The 17498-nt window shown below is 45.3% G+C and overlaps 1 protein-coding gene across 1 annotated transcript in view; it reads left to right on the top strand.

Moving 5' to 3' along the window:
- Positions 1-17498, top strand: part of Pde11a (phosphodiesterase 11A) — a 278269-nt gene that overhangs the window by 190177 nt on the left and 70594 nt on the right. The window contains exons 11-12 of the mRNA XM_041639781.1: positions 10068-10214; positions 10694-10801. Of these exons, the coding sequence (XP_041495715.1) occupies positions 10068-10214; positions 10694-10801 (255 nt within the window). The remainder of the gene's footprint in view (positions 1-10067; positions 10215-10693; positions 10802-17498) is intronic.

The raw sequence follows: 17498 nt of genomic DNA, 5'->3' as shown, positions 1-17498 counted from the left end.
CTGGGGCAGCGGTACCTTTTCTCCTCCTGTCCAGCACAGTGTGAACACACACTGTATAATTCTGAGAAGGTTTGTTTTATGCTTTGGTTCATGCTGATACAACTAAAGTTAGTTCATCGAAAGGATGCCCAGAACAGCCAGAGCAGGGTGGTTCAACTTGTTAGCATCCTTCCTCTCAGCACAGACTATCACTGCGGGATGTCAGCATCTTTAACCTTCTGCTTCCTGCTAGCTAGTCCTTCCTCTTCCGCACCGTCCTGTGTCCTTCCTCGTTTCTATGATTTCACCTCCAGGCATTCTTCTAGCACTGTCTTCTGAACTGAAGTCCTCTGCGTCTTGGGACGTTTGTGGCCAGCCCTGCTTTTCCTGGCCTTGATAGATTTCCTTGCTGCACTGGGTTAAAAGATGAGGGCAGCTTGTCTTTCCGCACGGTCTAGATTCCGAACAGACAAACGTTCTCACTCAGCCAAATCCTTTCTCTTCCTCCCTTTCTCTGCTTCCCTTTCTCTTTGGATTGTTCATGGCTTAACTTTCTCCACCCTCTTTCCAGAAGTTAACCTCTCTGAGCCTCCTTCAAGTGTGAGTTAGTGAGAAACCAGCTGCAGGTGAGCCAGTAAAACCTGCTCAGCCCCTTCCTCTCTACTCCTCTTGTGGGGCCGAGCAAGGAATAATTTATCGCCATAGTAGATGCAGTGAGATTGACCCTCTGGGGTTTCTGCACTATGTCCCCACAGCTGACACTTGCTTAGCTCGCCATGCCTTTTGTGACTTCATTCCTCAGCCTCTCCCTTCCTACCCTTCTGGTACACGTCCTCAGTCTTTATCCGCCTTCACAGCTGAAGCCCAGACAGCAGCACAGTTTTACGTGGGGCTAACCACTCATGATGCTTACTGCCAGGTGCCAGAAGGCTTCGGTGAAAAGAAACGGCCAGCAAGGGACCATCATTTAAAACGTCTCCAGTCCCTGTAGCCAATGTCTGTATTAAGCCTTGATCCCGGTCCATTCTTGTCCCAAAAGAAGACTAAGGAGACCTCATTATAAACAACTCCCCTTGTGTTTCCATCCCTTTGCCGTCTGTGTAGATGAATTCAGATATGCTATTGACAAATTCGAGGGACAGTGAAGCTGGAAAACAAAAACCAAAACAAAAAACCCTTTTGCTCCTGGGAATTTCGCTGGGCAATAGTAGCAGAGCCTTATGTTCCCCTCTCACTGGCTCTGCCACCCTCCTCTGACTTGGAGCATGAAGAGCAAGCAGGGGCTCCATTCTCTCAACTTCCCATTAAAAAGGAAGCTTTCCTTAAACCTCCAGACACAGCTCCCTCCTACTTCCTACCCCCTCATCCTCCTGATACACACCCCAGAGAAGGTGTCAACTTCCATGTGTCTGCTTCTTTTACATACATCTGTCCTCTCCTTCCCTTCGGGAAGTGTCTGCCCGGAGAGACACGAAGATGCCCACACGGCACTTGGCAACACACCTGACGACTCAGAAGCATTCAGGAAGGTATTTACTGGATGGACGAGAGTAAAAGACGCAGGCTTTGGAACTCCAGCGACAGAAGGAGCGGCTCCCACAGTACCGCGAAAATCAACCTGAGAGACACTGCCTGTGTTCTGCACAGTCAGGAACTGGATGGGGGTGACGCTGTTAGCCAAGGAGTTCTGCCGAGCCAGGAACGGTGACAGCAGCTGAGACCAGGCCCTCTGAGAAGGAACGCCTTTCTTGGGACGTCCCTCAACAGGAGTTCTACATAGCTGTTTTCTAAAGAGTGGAATATTAGGATAGGAAAGCAGGGAGGCCAATGTGAGTTCAGCCAACCAGGTATGAAGCCCAAGACCCAGCTCTCACCAGCTCCACACATACGCATCTCCTCCATCCCAGTGGCTGGGGAGGCTGACGTCATCTTCAACAGGTTGATGCCTCCAAGCCTTACCTTATGAGGCATTGGCATTGGTGGTATGTCCCTCTGGTGTTACCTTGGAGACCCAGTCCTGGATGTTTTCTCCCCAGTAATGAGTAGAGTATAATTTACTGGAAGAGAGATCTTCTAAAAGGCATGGGGAGAGGAAGAGTTGGATTTATAATCTGCATGCTTCTGCAGAGGGGAGCAATGTGCGTACGTGCAGCATAGAATGTTTATTTTGAAGACTTTCACTATTCACCTTGCAGTAACAGCGATAACTGCCTGCCGTGGGTTAAATGACATTTCCCTTTAAACCCATAAGTTGAGGACTTCATGACCAGGCCTTTAGAATGTGACTGGACCTGGAAGTAGGGTCTTTAAAGGGGAATTATGTACAAATGAGGTAAAAGAAGTCATCCCTAATCCAACAGGAAGAGTGCCCCTTTGAGAAGAGGAGAAGATACCAGAGCTACTCAAGCATAGCAAGCCAGATGGGGACACAGCCATCTACACAAAGGAAAGCCCCAGGGAGAACCAAGATCTGGCAGCACCTTGGTTTGGGACTTTTAGCCTCCAGGCCTGTGGGAACACACCACTTCTGATTCAACCACCTATGAGCCTGTGTCAGGAAGCCCCAATGGGCAGACCAAGCAGACCTCCCTCTCTCTCCCTCTCTCCCCCTCTCCATCCATCTACCTACCTATCTCTAGTCCTGCCTCTCTCCCTTCCTTGGCTTCATGGCTGTTATGCGATGAGCATCCTTCCTCCACCAGGCTTTTCTATCACGTCTCTTTATGTCTGAAAGCAGTGGGGCCAATCAACCGTGAACACATATCATAAGCCAATAAGTCTTCTTCCCTTAAGTGGATTTTTCTCAGGAATTTGTCACATCAGGGAAAGCTGCTAACACAGCGGTCGCAGCAGCAACGTAGTTCATATAACAGCCATGGACATATAACAGCCATGGACATTCAGTATTTCCTATTTCTATGCACTGGGCTTTCTCTTTCTGTTACGCCTCAAGCTGCCATGCAGCATGGTCTTGTGGTGGTTTATCCAAGGAATGCTCAGTCAGGGACTCACTTCAGGGTCTTCCTGGCAGGCCCTCAAGGATCGGGGTCAGCGTAGGATTAGCTTCGACACCTGTTGGGAAGAATGTTCTAGGCAATCACAAGGCGAATTAAGTAGATGGCACAGAGAAAATTCAAGAACTCGCGTGCTACCTTTTTGGTAATGGCACTGCGCTAACAAGCTCATGTCTACGGTGTGTGTCTGCTCCTCCAGTAGACAGCTTGTTCATTCAGGAAGACCTTGGTCTCTCAAGAGTTGATTCTACGTGTGTCCAATCAGCACAAAACTAACTGGGATTCATTCCAAAGGCAGCTATGAGCTTAGAGAATTCCCCTAGTGAATTCATACAAATAAAAGCTAAGACAGTGTTCTCCCAGATGGGCCTAGGATGTTCATCATAAGAAATGGACCACGCGGCAGGTCATTTGCAGCTAAATCCCAAGTGCTGTTCATGGCGTACCAAGTTACTTTGCACTGGACAGGAACGGGTGACCCTTAGCTTGGCATCGGCCCATTTCCAGAGGGAGTGGGGGCAGTTCAGAGCCAGGATTTGCAGCTCAGAGTCAGATGTGACTCTGTTGATTGCACTGGGAATTTAGAGTGGTCACTTGATTTATGTGGCTTCCTTATAATACAGGATTTCAAATACCCCCAGCTTAAATATTCTTAGCGCACTTATAAAGAACCAATGAGTTAATATGCACGAAATACCAAAAGCCGTTTCTGGCATTCCATGAGTTCTGTGGGGAAAGTGCCCTGGAATTCCTTCTGCACCTCCGTAGCTCAGCTTCCTCCTCCACTAGTGCTGGAAGCCTAAGGCCTCTCTGCCTCTGTTTTCATCCAGAGGAGCAAGCAGGTGCCTGGAACAGGCAGCAACAGGTCTACTTGGCTCTGAGTGGTCAGGGCCGACCGGCCACCCACTTTGTGATTTCTCCCCGTTTACTGAACATCACAAAATGCAGTATTGTGTGTCAAGCGACCCAGGATTGTATTTTCCATTTTATAGGTCCTGAGAAAGCTTCCTTTTCAGCTGTAGAGGAGGCAGCTTATGACTCCCTTTGATAAGCCCTCAGCTACGCAGGTCCGAACAAAGCCAAGGACCAGCCAGATCAGAGGAGTCCAGGTACTCCCAGCCAGACAGTCTCACTTCTTGAGCTCCATTCAAATTAGCTGCGGGACTCATAATTCTGTGTTTTCATTTATTGCTGCGGTAAACTAAATGGTTCTTTATCCGAATGTTATTTCCTGGCTATTAATCCAGTCGTTACTTTGGACGGTGACACTCCTTTTTGATTTAGGGATATGGCACCTTATAAATATGTAAAAGCTGAAGACTGACACTTTGAGAAATTGACTTTGATTTGTTTTGTTAATGTCGTATGGCTGGAGTAATTATAGGTTGGAGGGTAGGGCTCCATCCTGTGCTCCTCAGGCGGGATGGGGGGGGGGGGGGAGGCATGTATCTACAGCATAAGGAACTGGGCAATAGAAGGCCTTTCTGGGGCTTTGGCAGGTGAGATGGCCACACCTAGCTCCTCAGGATGTCCTCTGCCTTTTATTCTTCATTGCACAGAACCTGCTCTTACATCCAAGACTGTATGGATGGAAACTGCCCATATTTGGTAAAATGGTCCAAGGAAGATCTCTCCTGAAAGTCTGGGGATGTTTTATGCATCCGTACATGCCAGCAAGGGTTTACTGCAGGGCTCAGGGTGACGTATGGACTGGTGTGATTTAACTGTGGATCAATCAACCTATTAGGGAAAAAAGACAAGGTCAATAAGGTTGGGTCTCAGTGAACCAGAGGTCATCCTCCATTTCTCAACCTAATGTTCTTATTTCCTTTCCATTAACATTTCATAATGAAAAAATGCCTATATTCTTTAATTTTTGAGATAATTAAGTGAATTTAGTGCCTTTGAAGGGGGAAGATTTATAATGGCACAGAGAACCACACTATTAATAACCGGAAGACAGGGGCCACTGGGAGAGCAGCAATGATGTCGCCATTGCCATTTAGGCTTCTTTGGTTACAGTCGGTAAGAGGTTTCAGCTCCCTATTTCAACACAGAAACAGACTTTCCTGCTGAGAGCAGAAAGACCTGTGTCATTTTGCATCCTGCCTTTGTCTCTCAGGAAGCAGTTTTCTGATTGTTCTTAAATCTGAACAAATTGCAACAAATAGAGATGTTTTCAAACACTTGGCATCCTCTATACGCAAACCATCAAAGTGGGAGGGGAGCGGAGCTGTTCTGGAGCTTTCTGAAGGAGGAGCAGTGTGGTATTTGTTGGTTATCACGGCCTGATTAGCGTGGTCACTCGCACTGAACACGCAGGCACGATACACATGGCCGCCGCCAGTAGTATGTGTTAAAAGAGACTGAGTACTAAATCCGGCTTACTTCTGAGTTCCCAAGTTGTCCATTAAAGTGTATCATTTAATAGCAGCATTTGATGATTTCCAGATTAAAACAGTCACTTAAGCATCCTCATTGTTTTCTTTGTTCCCTTCCTAGGCCTTTTAAAATAGTCATAGAGGATTTTGTATCAACTCTCAAAGCCAAATAAATTGAGAAAGAAGTTACTAACGACAACACTTTGGAACCTAGAGAACAGACAGATAAATGGGATTTAACTTAGCAAACCCAAGAAAGTCAAAACAGCTAGCAATGGGAGGTGAGAGGTCATATTTTTTTTTTTTTTTTTTTTTTTTTTTTTTTTTTTTTTGGTTTTTCAAGACAGGGTTTCTCTGTAGCTTTGGTGCCTGTCCCGGAACTAGCTCTTGTAGACCAGGCTGGTCATCTTTACACTATCTAATCTCCGCTCCCCCGCCCCCCCCCCCCCACAAACAGCTCGGGAGCTGGCTCTGAGTGACCACGAAAGCCGGACTGCTACCAGAAAAAGCGGCATGTCTAAGGGCAGTTGAATCCAGGCTCCCGGTCCCGCTCCCTGGTACCTGGAAGTTAGCCTTTGGTTAGGTAGAGCAGGGAAATCTTTGCACAGGGGCCATCTGTGCAGAGGAGGGATGGGGTGCGGGCTGAAGATGAACAAACAGTTCCACACTGAGGCTCCCCAGACGCCCCCTACAGACTCCCAACTAGATACCAGCCAGGTTCTCCAGGGAACAGGAACTGATAAACAGCAAAGACATGAGGAGGCTTCCCCAAGAAAACAGGTCACTCAACTCCTCAGCAGGGTAACCTCTAAGCTGTAATAGACTCTTTTAAGCAAGACTGGGAAACCAAAAATTACCAGACACCCAAGGAAATCCTCCAGGACTTCTGAAGCCTCTGATACCTTAAACTCCCTTACTGGAGGGTAATTGAGGAAGACCCTGAGCCATCTGAGAATAAAGGGAAAGGGTGGTGGGTGCTCATTCCTTGGCCTACTGTCCTTAAAGTGAAGACAGCAACATGCTGGTCAAACAAGCCAGTGCCATGAAGACCAATACTGCACGGCTCCCTGTGTACACAGAGCAACCACACATGGAAACCAAAAACAGCACAATGGCTGCTAAAAGCTGAGATGGGATCATAGAAGTCGCTCAGTGGGTATGATTACACAGGATGAAAAGTTCTAGAGGTCTACTATACAATAATATACATGTATCTAATAATTCTGTTAGCTTGAGTCTTTGTGTAAATTAGCATATGTGTTTCTGTCACCGTAAGAACAAAGATCAAAGCAGAGTGGTGTCAAAAACAAATAGAGAAGGAGAAGAAATGCCCAATGGGACTGTCATTACCATCTTCAGAGAAGTGAGAGTAGTGTCCTGGTTGTTTCTCTCTTGCTGTGGTAAAACCCTGGCCAAGACAACTTGGGGAGGAAAGGACTTATTTGACCTTACAGGCTGCAGTCCCTCATCTAGAGAAGTCAGAGCAGGAACCTGGAGCCATCTCTTCATGACATCCATATTGATCAAAGCACCTATGCTGTGGGATAATGTTCTTGTATACTGTAAAGATTTGACACTCATATTAGTTCAATAAAACATTGACTGGCCAGTAGCCAGGCAGGAAGTATAGGTGAGGCAACAAGACTAAGGGAATTCTGGGAAGGTAAAAGTCAGAGAGCAAGTCACCAGCCAGACACAGAGAAAATGAGATGAGAATGCCTGACTGAGGAAAGGTACCAAGTCACAAGGCTAAACATAGACAAAGTTATGAGTTAATTTAAGTAAGAGCTAGTTAATAACAAACCTGGGCTAATAGACCAAACAGATTATAATTAATAAGCCTCTGTGTATTTCTTTGGGACTGAACAGCTGTGATATTTGTCAGGACAGAAACATCCATCTACACATCTAACATTTTCAAAGGAGACAGTGTTGTCATTAATAAGTTCTCTACCAATTTATTTGACAAGAAGTTTGCACCAATGGTAAGCACATAGGTGATAACAAAGTTCACAGTAAAGAGGATTGTTATCCCAACATGGCAGCACATAACTAGTTCCAGCACTCAGGAGGGAGTTCGAGGCCAGCGTTTGCTCCATTGAGAGACTGACAAGCTACTACTAACCCTACCATAGAATTTAAAATGAGGTCAACGAATTGACAGGTGGTCATAGTAAATTGTATGAGTTAACTATGAATATCTCTCAGGTGTGCATAATGGTATAATTGTTGAATAGTACCTAACAAAACAAAGTATGAATATAGGTATGTATGTACGTATGTAGGCATGCAGGCATGTATGAAATGGTCTAGTGCATAAGGCAGCAGAGGTTGTTAGATGTAGCATGAGTCAGACTGACCATTGTCTTCAACGGTGGGGGTCTTGGATAATTCTTCAAACAAAGCAATTGTAAGAAGTAATAAGATTATAACCATCTTACTTGATTAAAATAAATCTAGGTGTTGAAAGTGGTTGCTCTGGGTAAGAAAACGTTTGTTGCCAGAGGAATATGACTGTGTGTCTGTGTTTGTAAAGCATGGTGGAGCTGATTTGCATTCAGCCCTGACATGTTTAATCCTGCAGAGATCCAAATGCATCAGTTTTTATTGCCACCCTATTAACAATAGCCAAAATATGGAATCAGCCTAAGTGTCTGGCAGCAGAATGGCAGCTAAATAAAGTGTGGTTCCTAAAGACAGTGATAGACGATGGCATGGAGTTTGTGCAGTTATAAGGAAGAAGGAAGGAAGAAGTTGGGCTGGGATATGGCTCAGTGGATAAGTGGTATCTGTGGGAGCATAAGGACCTGAGTTCAGACGGCTGGCCCCCACATAATGCTGTGTGCCTCTGTAACCTTAGTGCTGCGGCTGGCACAAACAGGGGACAGGGGGATCCCTGGAGATCACTGGCCAGACATCCTAGCCAACTGATGAGTTCTAATTGAGTGACAGGCCCTCTCTCAAGAGAGAGGAAGGTGGAGAGGAGAGTGAAAGACACAGTGTCAACCTCTGGCTACCACATGCACACACTTGTGTGTGTGTGAACTCACACACAAACAGGTACACACAAAAATGCCAAAAGAAAAATAAAATTGTGTCACTTGAAGCAAAAATAGACAGACATAATAAATAATAGATAAATAAAATGGATCTGGGAACCAGCATGCTAAATAAAATAGGCCAGACTCAGGAAGGCAGATATTGTGTGGTCTCGCTCATATGTGGGATATATATTCAAATACACGTGTGACATCACATGGAAATGGGACTACTGATGGAGAGGAGCAGGGCTAACAGGGAGGGAGACGGGAAAGGGGTGGACTTTGAGCAAAATACTTGACATGCATGTGTGACATTCCCAACAAAATCTGTTATTTTGTACACTTATTTTTAAAAAACTAATGTAGATTTATCTAACTTTTATGAAAAAGTTTTAAAGTAAGTAAACAAGCAGGACACTCTCGTGGGGACACATACACACCAAGAAGATATCTGCCACTGTGAAGTCCACAAGCCTTGCCATTTAATTCCAGGAATCCAGTATCTGCAAACCTATTGGTATTTTAAAATGATTTGGTAAAGTCCAAGGGAATTAACTTTTGATTGAATTAAAGTCTTCAAACTGGAAGCTTAGCTGTCCCAACACATAGATTCGGTCATCGCTCATCCACAGTGGGGAATAAACAGTGTTTGTATTTTTAGCTTAGGCACATAAACTTTTGCAGAAAAGCACGGGGTTGGAGAGGCAGGATTGATTATGTGGTTTCTGGAATGCCCGGAGTGACCAGAGCTGGGTTTAATTGCTTAGCCAAAGTAGTTCCAGGGCATAAATTACTTGCAGGGTAATTTATACCCAGAGAATAGACTAGGAATACAAATACACAATGGTCTCTGGTAACTTGAAAGCCATTAAATAACCCACACACACAGCAAGAATGGCCCAAATGGCATGGTAACCCAGCCAATTGGCATAAAAATGATTTCCAAAGATTTGGTTTCCCTCTCCTTTAGGCTTGTGCAGGATAACTGATTGACAGCCACCTAACAGGAGTGTTCGGAAACTCTAAATAAGGATGACCAGTGTTAGAAGTGTGCCGTCTATTGCTTAAGCAATATAACAAAATTGATCTTTTAACTGAAACTGCCCTCTCTCTGAGCAGCTCTATTTTATCATCAATGCAGCATGTTTTGTACCAGAGATGAGCTGTTTGCCCTTTTCCGTCCTTCTGAATATATAGAACATATGTTTAATAGAGAGTATTTTTGAAAGGGACGGGATACAAGAATGCAAAGAAGAGCGGTGTATTCACATGTCCTGTTCCGCATGGAAGCAAATAAAATTCATAGCTGCTGGCCACCCAGATGTTTCTGCACGCAGCAATATGCATCAGAGTACATTGTACGGCCATAGTTCCAGTAAACTAGACAGTTGTATATTCTAAATTCGGTAGAGAGATCCAGTGTGTATATTTTATCTTCTAATTAGCTTCCCTTCTCTCCCTCCCCACTCCATTTTCTTGGGCATTTGCTGCTCAGAAACAAAAGACATTTATAGCTCAGAGTTTAGCCGTATCAGGGAGTAAGTGCAGGTCAGGCCTGATTTATGTGGCATCGCCGATAAGCCAGAGAGAGTGGGACACGGGGTTAGGTAAAGCTAGTGAACTTGGCTTGGCTTGTGTCTTTGATTCCGTAGGCAGCCAATATCCCTCTGGTGTCAGAGCTGGCCATCGACGACATTCATTTTGATGACTTTTCCCTTGACGTTGACGCCATGATCACAGCTGCCCTCCGGATGTTCATGGAGCTGGGCATGGTACAGAAATTTAAAATCGACTACGAGGTAAGAGGTTCTGTGATGGAGCTAAGGGGTGCCCCTGGCGAAGTGTCGCAGCCAGTGTGATATAAAGGCTTTTTCAAAGATGCTCTGTAGGCAGTGGTTCCTCTGCCTGTGGACCCCATGGAAGTGCCGCAACAATCTGGAAGAGTGTTAGTGGAAGTTTAGGGTTTTGTTTTGGTTTGTTAAAATGTCTTTATTAGATTTGTCTTGTGTTGTGTGTTTTGCCTGTGTGTAAGTGTGGGCACTGCGTGCATGCCTAGGACCCGGGGGGGGGGGGTCAGAAGAGGTCACAGAACACCCTCATACTCCAGGTAAAGTTGTGAACCAGACCCCGATCTGCCACCAGCACCATAGTTGCTCTTAACAACTCAGCCACCTGCCCAGTCCCTGGTGGAACGTCCTGATGGCCTTGGTGTCCCTTAAATGGTAGTCCTCTGAGGACACAAACCCGTCCCTCACACAGCCTCCCCCTCCCATTTCAGACCCTGTGCAGGTGGCTTCTGACAGTGAGGAAGAATTACCGAATGGTTCTCTACCACAACTGGAGACATGCCTTCAATGTGTGCCAGCTAATGTTTGCCATGCTCACCGTAAGTACATCTGTGAATGGCGGAAGGCCACCTTCTCTTCGTGCGGACCTCCTGGCTTTCTCCTGTATATTTCAATGCCACTGAAAAGTTTCCCCGTGGTGATGTCATGGCAACCCACACATGTCCTGGTTATGGTTGCATACATTTGACAACAGCTTCTTTAAAGCCACAAAAGCATCAACACCTTAAGACAGGGGTGCAGCCCTAGAATGGAGACTGGGGCCTTTTCCCAGTGTTCTCTGTTGGCAATCTAGTTCCTTTGCCCAACCTTACTCCCTGCCCCTAACACCTGGACTTTCTATGTAATTTCTTTGTGGAGGAAATAGAGATACGTCACAGGGCAAAGAACCCCCTGGATAAGATTGAGAGGGGGTGTGGGCATGACCGTGAGAATCTGGAATTCTGAAAGAACACTTGCTTGGGGAAATGTCCAGTGGGGCCTAGGGAGAAGGAAGGGGTAAGAGGAGTGGACACCCAGGTTCAGAAGCTCACTACGCTGAAACTATCTGTCCCCTGGCTTCTAGCCCGTGTGACTTGTCGAGAAGACCGGCACAGCTGGCCAGAAAAGGCCTCGAGGATTAACTCTGAAAGCAAATGTTGATGGCAAGGATCAAAACAAAGCCCTCTAGTTATTCCCATTTGCTAGTGAGAAACGTTTTCTGGTGCCTACTTGCATTGCTAAATGACCAAGGAAAGTGTTCCTGATTTCAGTATGTTAGGTTCTCTGCTGAATAGGAACATAGACAAGTTTAGATATGTACACATTCTGAATATATATAAATATGCTTACTATACAAAAAATGGGGGATGGGTTCCGGATTCTTACAACATTAATACAAATCCCTCATGTCTTTGTACCCATCTTAAAATTTAGACACGAATTAGGGACTTCTGTGAGAAATGCAAATGATGACAGAACATCCTACCTCTTCATCTGAATCTCCACCCTGCTCTCTGCCCATTAAACGCCCCCCCAACCTTGAAGGTACTGATTCAATGCCAGTTTTTCTACAGAGTTCCTCGTTCTCCTAAAACACCAGCCATTCCTTCCTCCTCCACTGTACCAGTGTAGGCGGTGTTTCTAGCAAGTGTCGTAAGTTCCCAATGTCTCCTTCTCATTAATTCCACCTGAGGAAAGGGACAGTTCCTTACTCCTTCAGCACGTGTGTTCCCAGCCTCTACATTCCAGCACACCCGTCCTCTGCCGTGCGCTGGGTCAGCTCTCAACCGCGGGACTGGTCCTGCCTTCTGCTGTCTACACCATCAGAGCCAAGAGTACGGAGGGGAAATGTTTCGGCTCGAGAGGCTTACTTGCCCAGTGGCCAACACTGCCTGGAAACCAAAACACCTTCATCTTGCTCAACTTTAACAGAGCTTAGCAGACGAGAAATAGTTTGCAGGTGGGGAACTCACGAGTCCAGCTCGCTGAGGGCAATGACTTATTAACCAGTTACCTTGGAAAACCTGTGGATTTGTGGAATTTTCAAAATAAGCAAGCAGATAAAGGAAATAGAAATGTTCGTGATACTGTGTTGTAGATATCAAGGTGGTTTTTTTTATGACAAGCCTCTGGGGACACAGGCATCTGGCAGCAGCGGCGTGGGGGTGGGAGGGTCATGGTGCAGCCGCAGGTGTAGAAAGGATTGAATATTGAGCTTTCATCACTGAACGTGTTCGTGGTATCAGCAGTCTTGATGCTTCTTAAGTAGTGTTTAAAAAAAAAAAAGCAAAGCATTCCAGCTATGCCCCATCTTCCATGTTTGGGGGCATCGTCCTGTCAGAGTATTTTAAGGGTGTTTGTGTTTGCTCAGCAACTTGGAGAGCGTCACTGTTAGGAAAAGTCTGGGTTTTGTTTTTGTATCCATGCTGATGCAAAAATAGAAGCCTTCACTGTTGGAGTTCTCCCAGGGCGACGGGCGGGAGGCTGCGAAGTACAGAAAGGGGTCTTTGGAGAGAGGATGTCAGCGGATATTATTCCAGTCTCCCGCACTCAGACCTGTGCCGTGGCATCTGGAAGAGTCATTGCTTTCTGCTCCAGGGTTCCGCTGAACTTAGTGAAGGATTACGCGGGGCTGAAATGCTAACTCCTGTTTTTTTTCCACACAAGCATCTTCTCCCGCTTTGATCTTGGAAAGTCTGGTTAAGCCAAATTTTTTGAATCAAGACAGCACTTCTGGAGATGGTGAAGACTGTTTGACCTATGCAGACCAAGTTCACTTCAAATCTAGTTTCTGACGTATGATCTCCTGTGGGAAAGGACAGCCTTTATGTCTGTGTGGGCCCCAGAGCTGCACTCAGCCCTGCAGTCCCCTGAGGTCTCTCACGAGTTCCTTTGCACTGGACATCCTGCCTCCATTCACAGGATCACACATTTTACTTCTGGGTGGGAAGTTAAAGCCAAAACCAAACTTTTCTATTAATCTGGATTTTTTTTTTTTTTGAGGCAAGGCATGTAGCACAGGCTGGCCTTAAACAAGCCATGTAGCTGACAATGCTCTTGAACTTCTTTTTAAAACATGTTTTTTATTATTTTTGAGAATTTTCAAGCATACATACAATGTATTTTGAATATATCCACTTCTCACTCCTTCCTAATTCTTATTTTATTTTATTTATTTTTTTTTTTTTTTTTGTTTTTTCGAGACAGGGTTTCTCTGTGGTTTTGGAGCCTGTCCTGGAACTAGCTCTATCAGATATGCTTCCCCTCCTCCTCATCCCAACTTGGCATCATTTTTTTTTTATTTTACTTTTAATTTTGGGGCAATTTCACACATTTTCAACTTACACAAGTTGCACCTCCTTGTCACCATCTAACACTTCCCTTGCCCCCTGCTCCCTCTCCAACTCATGACCTCCTCTTCTGTAGTTGCATAATTATAATTTACACAACTAATTATGATTGTATATCAGTTTTCTGGGCCCACCTGGTATTGTCACTATGTGTATATGTTTAGGGCTGACCTCCTGGGATTGGATAATTGGGAGCTCATTGCTGGAGAAGATGGATTCTTCCTCTCTCAGAAGCCACTAACTGCCTGTTGCTCTTCATCTAGGAGTGGGGCCTTGTGAAATTTCCCCATCCACGGGGGCACGTCAACAAGTGTTGTCATTACACGGGTCTCGTTGATATTTTATGGGTGTAGCTTCCCTGCCGTATATAGAAGGCACAGTCTCAGAGAAGACTTCTTGGTCCTCTGACTCTTACAATCATTCTGCTCCGACTTCCAAGACGTTCCCTGAGCCTTAGGTGGAGGAGTTGTAGACATATCCATTGTGGTTGGACACACCGTGGTCTGTTGCTTTCAGCCTTTTGACCAGTTGTGGATTCTTGAATAATCTTCATCTAACAATCTTCATCTGCTGCAAAAAGAGGCTTTTTCGATGGGGGAGCGGGTGAGAGCTGACCCTGTGGGGATAAGAGCACATGCTTAGAATACTGCTAGGAAATATAACCATTTGGGAAAGCAGCCATACTAGGCTCTCCTCTGGGGCCTATGACCTCGCCAGCCATGGGAAGTTGGCTAGGTTTACAGCACCAAACATGAATTCCCTCTTCTTGAGCAGGACAGAAATCCAAGTAGGCAGCTGTTGGTTACCTCCAAGGTATCAGCGCCACTATCACACCCTTGGGGATATTTTGCCACATTCTGGGCATTGTGGGGTTAGGAGTTTTACCAGCTAGATGGGACTGTTGGTTGGTGTTTGTGTTTTGACAACTTATGTAGCCCTCTTAGAGGCTATGAGAGCTGGTTTTCAGGGCGCAGGCTTCCTTGTCACTTCTGGCTCAATTCCTCCGAGTGCTGCATCAGAAGTATGTAGTAGCTTCAACAGCAGTTGAGAGACTGCATACTACACGTTCTGGGAGGCAATCAAAAGCAATAGCAATAGGCTGCATTAGTCTCTTCGACTCCCCCACATACACCTGGTGGTGGAACTCAAGAGGAAGTTTCCCATGCCTGGCCCTGGGGGGATTGTTAGAATCCTGAGAGAGCGTTATTGCTCTAAGTAGCATAACCACATTTAAACTGAGTATATGTACAGAGAGAGAGAGATAACAGAAAGGGAGGGAGAAGGAGGAAGGAAGGGAAGGAAGAAGGAAGGAAGGAAGGAAGGAAGGAAAGAAAGAAAGAAAGAAGGAAATCTTTAGACTATACCCCCACCATCTGGTTCAGTCTCCATCACAACACCAAGAGAATGCACTAAGTGTGCTGAAAAATTTCCCCTAGATGGCGCTCCAAGGCAAAATTTCCCATCCAATCTCTGGCAAACAGAGGCGGGCAGTCAAACCTTGAAAAGTTTCTTCTCTTCCGACACAAGAGACACTAAGGCACACAGACCAGTCTAAAATGAATGTTTTCTTTTAGAACATGCTCACCAACAAAGCCGGTGTGTCTCAAAGTAGCCTGTTCTGTGAGGATGCCCTGTGTGACGACTCTCTCCTGACCCACTGTGGGATAGCATGCCTTCTCCTGCGACTTGAAACCTGATGGCGCGGGGTTTCATAAATCTATTGTCTGGGAGAAGGGGGAAGGTGCACAGCTATGAGTCACTTCTGAACAGATTTGGCCCACAAACGATGGGACACTGAAATTATAAATATATACACCAATTTCCCTAGACTTTATCGCTAAAATCATTTCACACAGAGGAAAATAAGATTATTGACTCAGAACGGTTTTGCAGAAATCTTCAGGCTCATGTTTAGGAAACCAAATAATTTTAGCTCACTGGAAATTAAAAGAAACAAAGGAGAACATCATAGGACAAGCAATTTGATATGGATTTTGATGGACATTCAGTTCACCTTGAACCTCATTGAACACTTATTTATTTGTTCCAAGCTGCTGACAGTAAATTTAAAAAAAAAAAAGTGGAATCAAAGCTTCAAGGTTATCTTTTGTTCTAAAGAGATACCTATATAGTTCAAATTTACTGAGTTTTGGCTTCCTCTCATAAATAAACTAGGTAATGCTGTCGTCATTCGTGACTAAAACAGAGAATAAAAACATCAATGGTACCTATACAAATTCTCCTTATTTATGTAAGTAGAAAGAATTACTATCCCACTGTGCTAATGCGTAATGAAAGACGACGATGACCTTGTCTGCTGCAGCGCCCACAGGGTAAACCAGGTACAGGGATGGGCCATGTGTGCTCGTGTTCTGTAAACTACAAGGCATGCCTTGATGTCTAAATTGCAGGGACACTTTGGGGGCGCATTATAAATGATGTTCGGTCTCCGACACACTTTCCAAGGGGGAAGGAAGGGCTTCCTTGGAGTCAGGATGCTTTACTGTCCTATAAATGGATTCATTATCACTTCGGGCAGCGCCCTGCTTCTTGTAGGGGCTTCATAAAGATCCATTGCACTGAAGGAATTCAGTTTAGGGCAAGGTTATTTAAATAACCACGTTGCTCGGTGTCCAGGTTTTGTTTTTTGTTGTTTTTTTAAGCACTATAAGATGACAAGCAGCTTCCAGTGCTCAAAATCTTGTTCTCATTACATCACGCTAAGGTTCACCTAGGGTTCATGTAGGATATTATGATCCTGCAGAACTCACTGGATATGAAAGGGAAAGAGCATGTGATCACATTAAAATTTATGGTGGTACCAGCGGCATGGCGCTGGTGGGGAACGGCAGTTAAACACTAATGATAACCGAGTGTCATAGCACATCCGTTGATACCTCCTGACATTTGCCGGGAAATCTTAAATCTTCAGCGTGGAGGTGGTGGGCTTTCGGCCATCTTTGTGCGGTCATTAAGGTTATTTGGAGACAGCCACACCATTTTCCTGATAATTCATCCTGGAGAGCAGAAGGGACATTTAGGGGGAGATCGGTCCTTCTCTCAAACTGAGAGTCTCGCGCCATCCGCCGACCACCGTTGTCAGCTAAGTCCTTGAGCTTTGAAGTAAAAAATTCTCCAAAAAGGAAGCTCAGGAGCACAATTCGAACTCTTTGCCTCCCCCTGGGGAAGGACAGGGCCATCCAGTTGTTAAATAAAATGTTTCAGTAACCAGAAGCCTCATCACGACAGAATCAAATGCCCTTGTCAACTGGGACACGGGGGTACAATGAGCTCTTGATGTTCTAGTCTCTGACAGACTAAAGTCAACGGTAATGATGACTTTAAAGCCACCTTGCCAGTTACATAGTTACACTTACCTTAACGTAATCGCTACATGTTATATAGCTATTGCTATACTAGTATAATGGAATTCGCATGGGGGAGAAACACGTAAATCTTCTTATCGGTGTAAAGTAGAAGTATAGCAAATTTTGTATTTAGGGGAGGTGTGGTGCTTAATCTTTCTCCAGACATCAGGTGTGGACACTGTAAACTGTCCTCGGAATTGACGGTTCAACTGCATTTGAGACTCTTGCTCTTTAGACCTCTGGAGGGCTCTTATTTTCAGTCTTTCCGCCTGCACTCCAGAGCCCCAATCAGGCACTCCGTGCCCCTAGCTAACGCTCTCTTTATTCACATTTATTTTATAAAAGAAAAGAGACAAGGCCACACCTAAATAAGAACCTGGTGCACTGGTAGCCAAACATACGACGGGGCAGGAGGAGCGTCCAACCCATTTCCTCTCACAGGAGAGTCACCTCCATAACTCACTTCAGGACCTGCCATTCATGAGTTATGAGTCGTTCCCTTCCCAGTGAAAATAAATTCTCCCGCACCATCGGCCTGC

The sequence above is a fragment of the Microtus oregoni genome, unplaced genomic scaffold (assembly GCF_018167655.1).
Source record: "Microtus oregoni isolate MIOR12 unplaced genomic scaffold, Mior012 000060F_ref0000265, whole genome shotgun sequence".
Lineage (NCBI taxonomy): Eukaryota > Metazoa > Chordata > Mammalia > Rodentia > Cricetidae > Microtus > Microtus oregoni.
Note: the sequence above shows the minus strand (reverse complement) of the source record. Positions and strands in the feature narration are given on the sequence as shown.